General features: G+C 36.7%; 1 protein-coding gene across 1 annotated transcript in view; it reads left to right on the forward strand.

Annotated features, from left to right (window-relative positions):
* CACNA1D (calcium voltage-gated channel subunit alpha1 D) overlaps positions 1-13,760 on the forward strand; it is a 168,669-nt gene that overhangs the window by 50,757 nt on the left and 104,152 nt on the right. Inside the window, 1 exon segment of the mRNA XM_036391279.2 lies at positions 10,579-10,718. Within this exon segment, the coding sequence (XP_036247172.1) occupies positions 10,579-10,718 (140 nt within the window).

Below are 13,760 nucleotides of genomic sequence, written 5' to 3' on the forward strand. Positions count from 1 at the left end.
TTAGGAATATATTGTTGTGGACAGTGAGTTCTCTGGAAATCAAAACTGATATTCCAGATAGGGGAATAAATTAAAACAGGCTTAGATGCAGTTCAGATGGGAATAATAATAAAATAATCTTCTTGATCAAGTGCTCTGTGTGGAGAAGTGGAAAATGCAATAAGACATTCAGAACCTAAATACATCTCCTGGGATGCCAAATGGTATGGGAATGAAAGGAAGAAAATGATTTTGCATTGTAACTTAGAGATTACAAAGATGCACTTAGAAGCATTTGCAGAATCTGGAATTGTAATTGTAGCAGGCACTGGAGGGACCCTAAATTATGTTGGCTACATTCCACAAGATAGAGGTAAAACTGATTCATCCATAAAGAAACAAGAAATGTGGCTTTAGGGCAGGCAGACTCATATTTTACTTTCTATCAGGAGTTTAAGATTTTTATCACTAATGTTTGATCTGCAGATCAGAGGAAATGAACAAAAACGTTTTCAATTTTATTCAGGTATTTCAGTTGTTTCCACTGTGGCAAGTTTTCCTGATACCTTAGCAGTGGATGTCAGTAGTATTCCATGGCTTTCTTTATTTCAATATTGGTACATTTAGGGTTACTTTGAATGCTTTCCTACCATGGTTAGAATGAAGAAAACAGGAAAGCTTCATGGTGGTGCTATTAGCAGAGAAACCAGCTAAATGCTTGAATTTTTAATGAATTTTCATAAGAGTTGGATCAGTGTTGTACCTGAGCACTGCTGAAATTAAAGCTGGTATATCATGGGTCTTGTTTGTGGACTGGATGTAAAATTGTTGGTTTAGCTATGCTATTTTTGAATTTTTCTTGCAACTCCTCCATATTGATAGAGAGCCATTCCAGCTTTTAATATTTCTTGTCCAAGAGCTCTATGTTTGCAGTGGAGCAAAGGGCTTCCATTGAATAATGTCATGGCACATTTCCCTTGTATTTTCTCTACAGATCCTCATTTTCTTTGTTGTTATGGAACAGAGCAATCTAACCCTCAGATGATGATGTTTCTATGTTCACTTAGCCTTGTGTTCAAGATGGAAGAACTTAGAGGACTTTCATAATTATCCAAATACTTAGTGGATACACAAAATGGGAATCTTCCTGCATTTTATTGCTCCAGGGAAATACCAATTTCTACAGCCACATTATATTTCACATATCTGGAATTTACTATGAGATATTCTTTCAAAACAAAGTCTTTTATTAGTGTGCTATTTGATTTTTGACTTTGAAATAAAATTCTTATTAAAGAGATAGCTCAAGCATGTGGCTCAAAAGCTACCACAGGAGAAGAAAACTGCAAAGGACAATTTGTTCAGCAACTGAGACACTCAAGGATAAAGTTGTGTTTTAAGATTTTCATGGCTACTGCAGACCATTCTCCTGTCAGTTTGGATAAATGCATTTTTTTTGGTTCCCCACATTGTTGTTCTGGGCAGCATCTACCAAGAATATTCTATCCTGTCTTCTCTTTTAGTTGAAAATGTATTTCATCAGCAACATTGCTGTTGACATTTCTGTAGTTTATGGCTTCTAGTGCTCTGGCAGGTTGTGTGCTCATAAATAATGCAACTTTCTAGATTTGTTGGAGTGCTTTTTAGTGCAATACTTTGTTTTACCTGTTAACAAATATATAGAGTAAATCAAAGTCTATCTAAGGAGTTAAGAAATTCTTTCTAAAAGAAAATAATTTTGAAGGGGTAATAGAGTGAGCAGCATGTAGTTCTCAGAAAGGCATTAGATATTTCACACTGGAACTTATTTAGCAATCATACCTTCCTCTCAGAATGGAATCATCATTTCCACGTTGTGTATTGCAGTCAGTGTCTTCTGTATGAAATTCTAGTGCTGAGCTGATGTTAGGATGTGTTAAGAAGAAAGAACAAAATACAGATTTCTCTGTAGAAATTTCTTAACACTGTTATACCAATATAAGGCATTCACATTCTCTAGTACTTTTTAAAGCCCTTGAAATTTTTAAAAATAATATTTTAATTCTGTAGCCAGTCCTGATACAGATACCCAATCCTGGTCATGGAAGTTGACCACCCTCCAAAAGCAGAGGTTTGAATAAAATATTCTTGATGCTGCTGGTTTGCAGGGGCAATAGTAGACCACAAGTGTAGTATGTAGCTCACAGATTGACCACTGGTCTGGGACTCTTCTGTTTCAAACTTGAGAAGGATGATTAGAAAAATTCCAATGAATACCAGGCCTAACCATGTCCTCCCTTTGTATTCACCTCAAGGTCAGACCAGGACATGGGGTAGTATAGTGTGTTTGAATTTTTGAAAACCTTGTTGGTGGGTGTCAAACCATTTCCACTGTAATAAAAACCAACCAACAAAGAAACCCCACAAAACCAAACAAATGAAACAAACTCAAACCAAACCCCACCAAATGAAATTATTAAGCTTTACATAATGCAAGTTTCTACCCTACTAAAGGTGTTTAGGAAAACAAACTGTCTCATTGGGTATGTTCTTAACAAATCATTCTGTAGTTCTTAAACTGACAAAAGCAAAGAGCTGATGGAGTCATATATCTGGCAGATTAATGAGTAAAGCATTGTGATGAAATTATTCTATCAGTTCTGTCCAGTTCTTTTGTAATGAAAATGGAAATTAGATTTGCAGTCAGATGAATAAATCAAGGGAAAAAACACCTACTGAAGGAATGTTATTGTTCTGTTTCTTGGCTGACACTGCCAGTGCAGAACAGAACTACAGACCCAATCTGTTCTCCATATTGTTTTCATGTTTGATTTTTTTTTTTTTTACAGAAAGTCCTTGACATTATAATGATCCAGTGCTGTGTTTTAATAGAGCTGTGAATGAATAAGTAACACACAAAAACCCTGACCTTTTTGGTCTTTCCCTTTCTTTCCATTTGGGATGCCATATTCCTTCAGAGCTGCTTGGAATTGTCTGTTGGGACAGACTCTTGCTTTGGCAAGGTTGCCTACAAAAGCTGAGTGCAGAGTGACCAGGACTGGTGTGAGAGCACTCCTGTGCATTTCAGGATTGTGTTGGTCAAAGAAGGAATTAGATGGGTTGGAAAAATGGACATTGTTTGTAGGTAGGTTTAAATTCAGGCTATTGCAGCATTGCCGGAGTAATTAAATTTTTGTGACAGCAGAAAGTTTTTATGGCAGCATTTTAAGAAACACATAAGTGGTTATCAATATGTGCTTTTGAAGTATGGTTAGCAAAAACATACAGGAAGACTTCACACAGGAGTATTTTTAAAGCAGATTTTTTTTTCATCTGTTTCATAGTGAAATGCCAAAATAATTACAGTTTGATGTGATTGGTGAGATTTTGGTCTGTAGGTTTTCTCTTTTAATGAAAAAATAATTTTTTTGGTAGCTTTTGGAGTTGTTTTTTTTTAAACCTACCTTGCACTAAAATTCAATAGAGGATTTTATGCTGTCAGTGCTCCTGCCTGCTTTCTACTCATAGATTTCTGCATGGTCAGAATGAATTTATAAGGATTAAAAAATTCTCTTGATTTCTAAATGTTCAGAATTTTAATATGTTCACTAAGGTATCTGAGACCTGAGACTAATATTCTCATACCCTGGTTTCTGGCCAAAACCTGGTGTCTTATAAATAAATAAAGTTGATAGTCGGTATCAATATATATTTAACATTAGTGCTGTTTTATGACTAGATGTAGGTTTAATTCACCACTTGACACTGATTCTGTTCAACTATGTAAGGAAAATTATGAAACCATGTGCCAGTATACACAAATATTCTCTTCTACTAATTGTGCTGGCCTTGTTTTCCTGAATATCATCAGTTAGATGGGGGCAGAAAGGCAACCAAGTAAATTGAATTTTATTCCAGGTATATTCTTTGTTGCTTAGCTGACTAGCTTTCATGTGTGCAATTCTTTGGAATACTGTGCTCAATCTTCAAGTGGTTTTAGGACTGAAGCTCACATGTTTCTGCCTGCTGGCATTTCTACAACCTGCCTTTCATACCTTGCAGGAATGCAGTCATTGCCAAGTGATTGATATGTTTGTGGGCCTTTTCTTGATAATTTTTTAGTAGATGGTCAATTTGCAGGAGTTCTGTTTTGCTTTTGGTTATTTATGATCCAATTTTCAAAACCACACCATTTGTCTCATCTCTTCACAGCAGTAGAAGCAGAAGGGTTGTCTGTGCTTCTGTGAGGGTGTGCAAGGCAGTGCTAATAGTGGATTTAATAATTATGTACACACAGAGTGGATGTCTGTTGTTTTCCCCAGCTGTTGCTCAGCAAAGCTCTGCATTACCTGTCCCAGAGCAGAGCTCTGCCTAAATATAAAGGAGGAAAAAACAGACATAGAGGTTGGATTTTTTTCTATTTATGGACAGAAAATACTTAACATGTACTAAGTTGAACTATTATATGAATAAAACCAATGTGGCTCCACACAGAAGCCTGTAATCCATATGAAAAATTCTAATTTGGATGCAACATTTTTCTCTCCGTACAAATGGTTATTTACAGAACAGAGGTGTTTACATCTCCATTATTGTGTTACAACATAAAGTGCAAAATACATGTAAGAAGCAATTACACTCAAAGATCAAATGCAGGTCTACAGTGCATTTAGAGGAACTGATTGCAGGAAATAATGAAAAAAGTAATCACTGCTAAATATGCTCTGCTTATTCCTCTACCTCTGGCTGCCAGAACCTGTCAGATGAAAGTAAAACTAAAACTGTCTTTGAAGCTTGAGGTACTATTTCAGTGATGTAAGTTATTCAAATGCTCCTTCAGACTACCTGATAAGAAGGGACTTAAAGAAACTTAATTGCAGTTAATTTTAATTGCCCCTCAGTGTATAGCTTACACATCCATTTTGTTCCTTTGCTGTGCTCAATGTCTGAGATGTTCTTATTCTCTGTTCCTGCAAACACAAATGCCTGCTTGAGATCTGGAGGGTGCAACTGTTGTTAATTGTGACCAGACCATGGGATTGTGAATCCTCAGTTCAAAAAAGATGAAAGGATTCTGTGTTCTCTTTGAAAACAGTAAAAATGTTGAGTGAGATTTGTTGCTTGGCAGTGGTACTAGGAATGTGAAATCCTGTTCATTTAATATTGAACTGGTGTAAGAATGTTCTTGCTGTGTAACACCTGCTTATTTCTACTCCTAAGTATGGAGTTTGTACTTGGTGTTGACTTGCAAGTGTCAGCCTTGCCATGAGATGCACCAGCCTGAAATGCCAGAGCATCTGGACCTGCAGTAATGTGATGTTGTCCTGTAAAGCCCCTCAAAGGACTGGAGATGTTTCTGGGCCTGATGCCAGATTCCTGCCCAGTCTTGCCCTGGATTTTACATGTATTCAATGTATCCAAACATAAAACGTCTCATGTACGTGAAATGTGCTCTTGAAGGATGGAAACAAGGTTTGTTGCCCAGGCCTATATTAAAGAGTAATTTTGTGAACATAATGATATTTTCTAAAGTTGCTGCAGAGCAAAGCTGCATTTACAAGGACAGTAATGCAGCCATCTGACAAAGTAGAGAGCAGTGGTTGTATTCCCTCCAGCGGGTCAGGACTGATGAGGATGGTGAAACATGGTTTATTTGGATTGATCAGGACAAGAATCCTTAAAACATGTTTTTTAAACTCGCCCTCCTTGTTTGTTGTTATGTATCTAAAGGCACAGTTAATCCAATAGTTATCCAAATTGTTGAGAGATAAATAATTCCCATTCTTCTAATGAATAGAGAGCAATTTCCATGTCTAATCTTGGTAGTACGTTACTTTTAAAGTTGATGAAATAAAGGCAAGTATATAGATTTCTTTCTGCCTGGTGTATGGATTCCATTTGTGTTTCATTTTTTTGTATTGGGAAACTGCTATAACATTTTTTCACATGTGGGAATAAATAGGTTTACTTTCCCATTGTTACTGTGCTGCACGTCAGAGAGGATTTTCAGAGGAATACAGCTATACAAAGTGAAAAATTAAATAATTATATTTTAAAATTCAAAACTCTATCTACAAGACAGAAAAGTAACTTGAGTGTTTTTCCAGTGCCAGAACTTGAAAAAATGGCTGATTGTCAAAAAGATAAATGGCTTTATATGTGTTGTCCAAACATCAGTCACACAACTTATTAAACAGCACCTGATTTCTTTTTGTTCTTTTTGATCCCTAAATCAATAATGTCAAAGTATCTTGTGTTGTGTCTAAGCTTCAGAAAGTTGATCAGTCTGCTTAATTTGCTTAAATTGAGTCACTTTATCTGCTAGGCAGTTTTTACTCCGATGCATATTTGTTAGTCTGGATGCAAAAATGTATTTCTTCAGTTAAGAAATAATTACCATCTCTGATGCTAAGGGAATAGAAATTTTAATATAGTAAGACTTAATTACCTAGCATAATAGATTAAGGTTTTGCAAATGAATGACTTTCTATCATGGAGCAGTTATCTTGTGAAACATCTTAACGTAAATGCAGAATTTTGGTGTGTCACCTTCTGACATGTAACAGTAGCTTTGCATATTTCTTTCTGAGATTTTGAAAATATGAAGATAATAAATGGTGACTAATGTACACCATCTGGCTAGGGTGGAGGAAAAAAGATTTCCTGAGCAACAGGGTTTCTGCTAAGCTGATTTACTTAAAATAAGAAAGCAAATGCTTGCTTTTTTTTTTTTTTCCTTTTTCTTTCTTTCTTTTTTTTTTTTTTGAGAAAATGAGGATCTTATGATGGCACCTAAACTCATAGCATAAGAGTGGCCTTTGTTTTGTGCTTCATGATCAATACCAAAGGCAAACTGCATGGATTCCATGAGAAAGGCAGTTTATCTTATCAGTCCTGTTGCATCATATATTCAGAAAAAGATTGCTGAGACTTGAAGATTTTGAGCAGCATTAACCAAAGTGTCAGACAGCCTTGCTGGAATCAGCTGCCTGTGAGGAGAGATGACCTAGCTTTATCAAATCAGTGAGCAAACCACTATTAATCTATACAGCCTCAGGATTAGATCCTTCAGAACGCAGACATATTGTTGGGCTTCATATCTTCTTTAGCTTTACAGCTGTCACTTTTTTCTGCTAATTTTATGATGAAGTGTAGAACTAAATGCAATAATAGATATTAGAAATTGTGTGCAAATTCTGCAATAATCTCTGCAGTTTCTTAGAACCAAAACTGCCTTCCTGGTTTCCCTTAATAGATTTTCTTTTGCAAGCACTCAATACATACTCTTAGGTATTTCCTTATTATTTTGTTTAGCTGTCTACTTTTTTAGTGTACCTACTGCCATTTTGAATGAAGTGTTCATTTCAAGATATCAACTAATTTGAACAAAATATGATTTCACCGCTGGAGGAAAGAGACTAGATAAATGTGTGCATCATATCCTGCTAAAATTGCAGTCTTGAGTCTGTATTTTGAATTTATCTCTTACTTTTTCAGTTTTATTTTCCCAAACCAATCCTGCCACTGCAACTCTTTCATGGATACTGAAAATTGAATGTTATTTATTCTTGAGTAGTGGCTGCTTAAGCTCTGGATGTACAAGGTGATGTGTGGCCTACAGATGTATCAGGGTTGCAGAGGCAAAAATTGATGTCCATAGGGACCAGCAAGAAATTATCCAAGTGTGAGAAGAGACCACCAGAACCTTCCTGAGGGTGAGCAGGTTGTCAGCTCTGCAGTTTGTGTGAGAACATCTGTTGGGTGCCTACTTATTCAAGAGCCAAACATTCTGTGAAGAAAGCACAGCCTGTACTTTGTGTACTAACTATGGGGCCAAGTCATTCATCTGGCCTCCGTGGAAAACACAGGTTGTGCTTTAAAAAGAAATAAATAAATAGAGTGTGTGAGAGCATGAAAGTGAGGAAAGCAGGAAGGGAGGGAAAATAAAACAGTGAGTTATGGAATTTGTCTGATTTAAATGAGCACAAATTTAAATTGATGTGTGACTGCCAGGTCCTTTCTCAGCCCATATTGGTGTGGGATTATTTAAGCCAAGGTGCAGCACTTCCCATTTTTCCTTGCTGAGATTTCATGTGGCTTCTGTTGGTGCAGCTCTCAAGGTCTATCTGTGAAGTGACACACACTGACCTTGAGCCCATTGGTGGGTTTAAAAATGAGATGTCCTACATTCCATATGGCTCTAATGGAATGTTTGCAATACTGTTTAGGAAATAATAAAAACTCCTGCTTCCATAAAAGAGATGAGATAAACAGGATGGACACCAATACTATTTTTCAAGGATGGATGGGAAATGATAGGGCAGAGTTGTTCAGATTTGAACTGTCCCATTAAAATAAGCTGCAGGGCTGTGTGACATTAACAAAGTTGTGTAACTTTAGCACTGGAGCTGGTGTTTAGCCCAGAGAGCAGAAGAGCATTGGAATATTTTTGAAGGGGAGCAGTAAAGAGCAAAGATGGTTTTTAGGATGGAACTGGTACTTTAATGGATGGAGTTAAATTACATGGTTGCCTATAAAACTCTGGACTGAGGGACCCATGAGGTTATTTTGGCTCAGAAGATCCGATCCAGTGTTCCTTTTAAGAAAATAAGCTATTGAAATTTGGCATATATGAAACATACATATTTTGTCTCACTTTTTCTTTTACTACTATGATTTTGATATATATTTTGCCCATGGCAAATGACAACTGTAATATTTTTGTCTTCCTTATGTTTTCCTTCATTATTTATCTTCCTGTAACTATGCTGCAAATTTAGTTGCATGCAGGGAGACAGAAATAGCTGTTATTGTGGAATGTCTATGTGGTAGGATTTGTTGTATTTAAGCATGTCTGAGTGTGTTTCTCAGGAATGCTGATAATTCATATTATTGTAATCTCAGTGGTGCTCTCTAGCCACAGGGATCTGATGGATTTTGGTGCACAAGACATTCACATTTCTTGTATGAGGCCACTTCACTCTTGTTATCTGGCAACTGTCCTGGCTGATTGGTGATAAATTGATGGGTAAGTGGGAGGGACAATTTTGAAAGAAGTATTAGGAGGTTTTAGGAGAAGGAGGTTTCACTGGAGGTTCCATTGGTTTCACTGAGCTGGAAGATCTCACCCAAAATGGAAAGTAGCTGAGGAGCCTTGGATGAAGCTCCACAGTGTTCATGAAGTGTACTCTAAAGAGGGGGAAAAGGCAGGGGTGCAGGACTGAGCTGAGCAGAAGGTGAGATCCAGGAATCCTTGCTTTGCAATGAGGGTGCCTGACCTGCCCAGTGACCCCAGGGTGCTGCTTGCTGCAGGTAAAGGCCTGGAGAGGAGTTTATTGACAAGCCTGTGCCTCCATTAAATCACCAGTGCCAGATTTATAAATGGAAATACCACATCCTATACATAACCATCCTAAATGGCCTCTTTGGCAGCAAAAGAAATCTGACTGCCCAAATTAAAGATTTGCACATAAGAATATCAAGGTCTTTATTTAAGTTGCAAATGATTAAGGTTTGGTTTTTCCTTTGGTTGTGTATGAGAGTGCCAACCTGTGTGACAAACAAGGAATGTGGGGTTTTTTTTGTGTAACAAATAAGGATAATGTATTTTTGTATGTAATGTTGATGCTCTGTTTGAGTAATGAAGATGGTAATCCTGCCTGAGCAATTACAGTCATGTAATGAACCTTGTATGTGATAAATGAGCAACATCATGTGTTCCTGAACAAGTTTAAAAAATGAATCATACTCTTTGTGCATTTTATTCTTGGCTGTAATATTTGAGTAGCAACAGATAACTAAACAAATGTTATAGAAAATAATGAAATGATCATGTCTGAAGGTAAAAAGAACAGGTGTTAACTGCTTTGTTTTGATACTGGTGACTTCTTCAATTTACCAAGTCAAACATGCTAATAATATTTTTGGGGGTTTCTTCTTTCTAGAGTATCTAGTTAGCTAAGAAAAGATATTCAGTATATAGCTCTGAAATAAAAATTTTGGTAAAATGCAGAAACTAATAGCATTTAAATAAACCATTAAATCTGATGTTGGAGCTTCAATGATATGGTGGTGGTACAGTACCTTAAAATTTCTTCAAACATCATAGGGTAATTTAAAGAAATTCTGGTAATGTGGAAGGGCGAAGAAGTGAATGCAAGCTTCCACAGCAAGATGAAAATGTTGCAAGACAGTGTAAAATTCAATATTAAACAATTAAAATTTTTTAATAGTGAAAGGAAATATACCACTGCTTACCTTTCAAGGATATTTCTGAGGCTCTGTTCTACAGCATTTTCTGGTTATAATGAATGCAGAGAATCCTATTGACCTGGATGGGACTCTTTGCTTAAGCAAAGGTACTGTATGCTTAAATGTTTGCAGAAACAGCTTTTTTTCCTCTCACAGAATGTGAAAACAAGAAAACCTTGTGCAATTATATAATTATAACCTTGTCAGTATAGTTATAATTAAGTGTTATGCAATTAAAACCTGTAAAATAAACTGCCATTAAGGTATTTCCTTAGTCCTGATCAGTACCCACTTGTTGCAAATTGTCAATAGTAAAAAGAGCTGTTACATTCATTGTCTTTCATTGTACTTTCTTTTTGTCTTCCACAGGAAAAAGTAGAATATGCCTTCCTGATAATTTTTACAGTTGAAACATTTTTGAAGATTATAGCATATGGATTATTATTACACCCCAATGCATATGTTAGAAATGGATGGAATTTATTGGATTTTGTAATAGTAATAGTAGGGTAAGTAGCTTATCTTCCGTTATAAAAATATTTAAACTTTTATTTACAGTGAGATAAGTATAGGCCTGTTTGTCTGTGAGTAGCAGCCTATGCTGGATTTCTTTCTTTGGAGTAAAAGAATGAACTGAGTGAAAAAATGTTAAAAGTCCTAAAATTTTCAGTGCTATCCCTGGCTGTAGACTGTATTGCATTTATAAGTTCCCAGGGAATTCTGAGTCCTGCTGGAGATTTCCAGAGTTGTTTTTCAGAAGCTTTTCCATCGAATTTTCTCAAGGTAAACTCCTGGTGTCTTTCCATATGTTGATCTCTTAAGGGCTGCATGTTGTTATTTAATGTATTTGTTTAACCCTTCGCTGCAGTCATGTGGAGTTCATCTGTTTCACAAAGACCGCTGGGAGGACCCACATGTTTCAAAGTGGAGAAGAGTGGCTGGGGAGACAGAATTAACAGTGATTCCTTGATGTTCCCAAAATCTGAGTAAAATTGGGTGCTACATGTCAGCCCCAAGATATAGATATGATTTTGATTTCCCTGGGGTTGAATGTATGTTAAAAATGCCTTTTTTTTCTTTACCCTGTGCACTTTGCTGTACCAGGAAACCTTGGAGGGTTTGTTCTTTGCCCCAGAGAAGAGACTGCTGGGCCTTATGAAGGTTCAGAGGAGTGGAACTTACATTATGCACCTACTTATTGACAAATTATTTTTGTGTTAGCAAGTCAATGTCAGTGGCTGTGCTACTTCATTAGATCCTACCCTCAGTTATCTAGGGAATTAATCTTGGTGTATATTCACCAATTTCCTAAATGCTGTGATGATTATGTTAAACAGCTGTTTAACCAGTACTGCAAATTTTGTTTGCTAAAAGTATACATTATCTAGAACATGGAGAACATTATCCATGTATAACTTTGTGTGTTGTAACAAACACGACTTTAGCTTGCAGTATGCACTTCTAATTTCATTTTAAAATTCAAACCATATCAGGGGTTGCCTGTATTTGAAAAGGCTCAGAAATTAGAGTGTGTGCTGTTTTTAAGTTGTCACTGCATTAAGGGAAAGAAAGACTTGCTAACTAAAGGAATTAATGGTAAAGCATTGTTAAATTTGGGGAAGTAGTGTGAATATAAGAATGCCTGATTTGTAACTATTTGATTATGAGATACTGAATGTTACTGAGAAGGCTGTATTTGGGCCAGTCCTTTGGCATGCAGGCAGTTTTGGTCCAGGACTAAAATTTGTGTATAAATAGATTCTTCATCAGGTCAGGTCATTCTCAACAGATTGGTCCCTGTGCCTGAAGGGGAAGCTTGGTGGGCAGGTTGGAGATTGTCACACACAGCTCTGCTCCCTTGCCAAGCAGTCCCTTGAATAGACCTCTTCTCTTTTGTCAAGTGACCATGGAGTTACAGTAACCCTGGAGCAGTCTAATTAACATGACCTCTATCTTTGGCTGTGTCCTAAATACATGATAACTAAAAAATTTTCCACTAATTCCTAAAACACTCATTATTGGAGGCTAAATGGAGTTGGGTCAGATGCTCACACTGAATTTGTTAAAAATACAAATAAAAAAGGACTAAATCTTATCAAATGCCTAAAATATCACAGTAAGATTAAGTCCTAATTTAAATCCAGAAGCTTGGAATATAAACTCTTGTGCAGGTTGTCAGCAGCCTACCTGTAAGACAAGATGGACCTTTCCTAACCTGTCACACACTGACAGAATTGTGAGCAAGGTTTTTCTTTCAATAAGAACACAACCTGCATGATTAAGCGAGCATAAGTGCCATTTATTTAATTAGTACATAGTAGTAGAGTGAAAAATTGATTTTCATATATAACCCAAGGTGGATATGGAACCACTTCTGGACCTGATTCTATTTGACTAGCTTCAATGGGAAATTTCATTAGGTATTCTAAAAGCTTGAAAGAGCTGCCATCATGTCCTATATTGAATGTATTGAAATTTGCTTTCTCAGCAGAGACTGCAGTCAGTCCAATTCCATTAATCTTAATTATACCTAAAGAAATCTCTACAAGCAAAAGGGAAATATATATAGAGATGTTTTTAAGATCAAATCTTAAACCTTTAAACTTTGATAAACTGTAGAGGAATATGAATGTAAATTTCAATAAAGCAGATCAATAGTTTTATACCTTAATGGCTTTTTTGGAATGACATATGTCCTGGTTTCAGCTGGACAACACAAAATGACAGAGCTGTAGACAGAGCTGTGAATGTGATGCTTTCTATTCTTTGTCACTTCTCTCTGTAACCCATCAGAGTGTGAATGTACTCTGAGTAGTCTGCTCAGCTGCATGGTCTCTCATGTAATTTCCATTGATTCCTGTGGAAGAATAAGGTCCTGGTAGAGAAAGCTTTCATAGCACCTGCCCATGTCCTTTAATTTTCTGAATGTTGTATGACCTGACAGGCTGAAAGGTTCTCTGAATTCAGGACTTGATTCAGAAGCATCTTAAGTAATGTCTGTCTTTGAGCACAAATAGTCACTCTTGAGGTGTTAGTTTTTCAGCAATCTGGATTTGGTGGAACAGTGTGTGGGCTGCTGACGTTCCCTTTAACATCTGTAGAGTCTTTGGAGCTGAGTTTTTCTCTGGAGCAGAATGAAGCAGTGTAGGGATGGGTATGGACTGATGTGGGTCAGCTGCTTACTGGGGGAGCGTAAAGCCTTCAATAATCGAGTTTAGGCACCCTATTAAATAATATATGATTTCAGGCAACTATCCAGCGTGACAGAGTTCTTAACCAGAGTTGAGAAAACTTGTCATGACCAAACTAAAGCCCTGCACATTTCAGGCATCGTTTACGAGTGTGAAACATTTCTCATGATTGCAAAACTCTATTAAGTTGATAATCCTTTCAGGAGAAGTGAGGCTCTGCAGCTATTGAAATACAGACTCTGTGCAAAGGATAACACAGTTTGTGTGGTCTAGTGGCAGTCTAGAAACCCATGCATCTGAGATGGAGCTCCAAACTAAAATAAACCTAAGATTAATTTGGATTTCAAGAACATGCATCAC

The sequence above is a fragment of the Molothrus ater genome, chromosome 11 (assembly GCF_012460135.2).
Source record: "Molothrus ater isolate BHLD 08-10-18 breed brown headed cowbird chromosome 11, BPBGC_Mater_1.1, whole genome shotgun sequence".
In the NCBI taxonomy this organism is placed as follows: Eukaryota; Metazoa; Chordata; class Aves; order Passeriformes; family Icteridae; genus Molothrus; species Molothrus ater.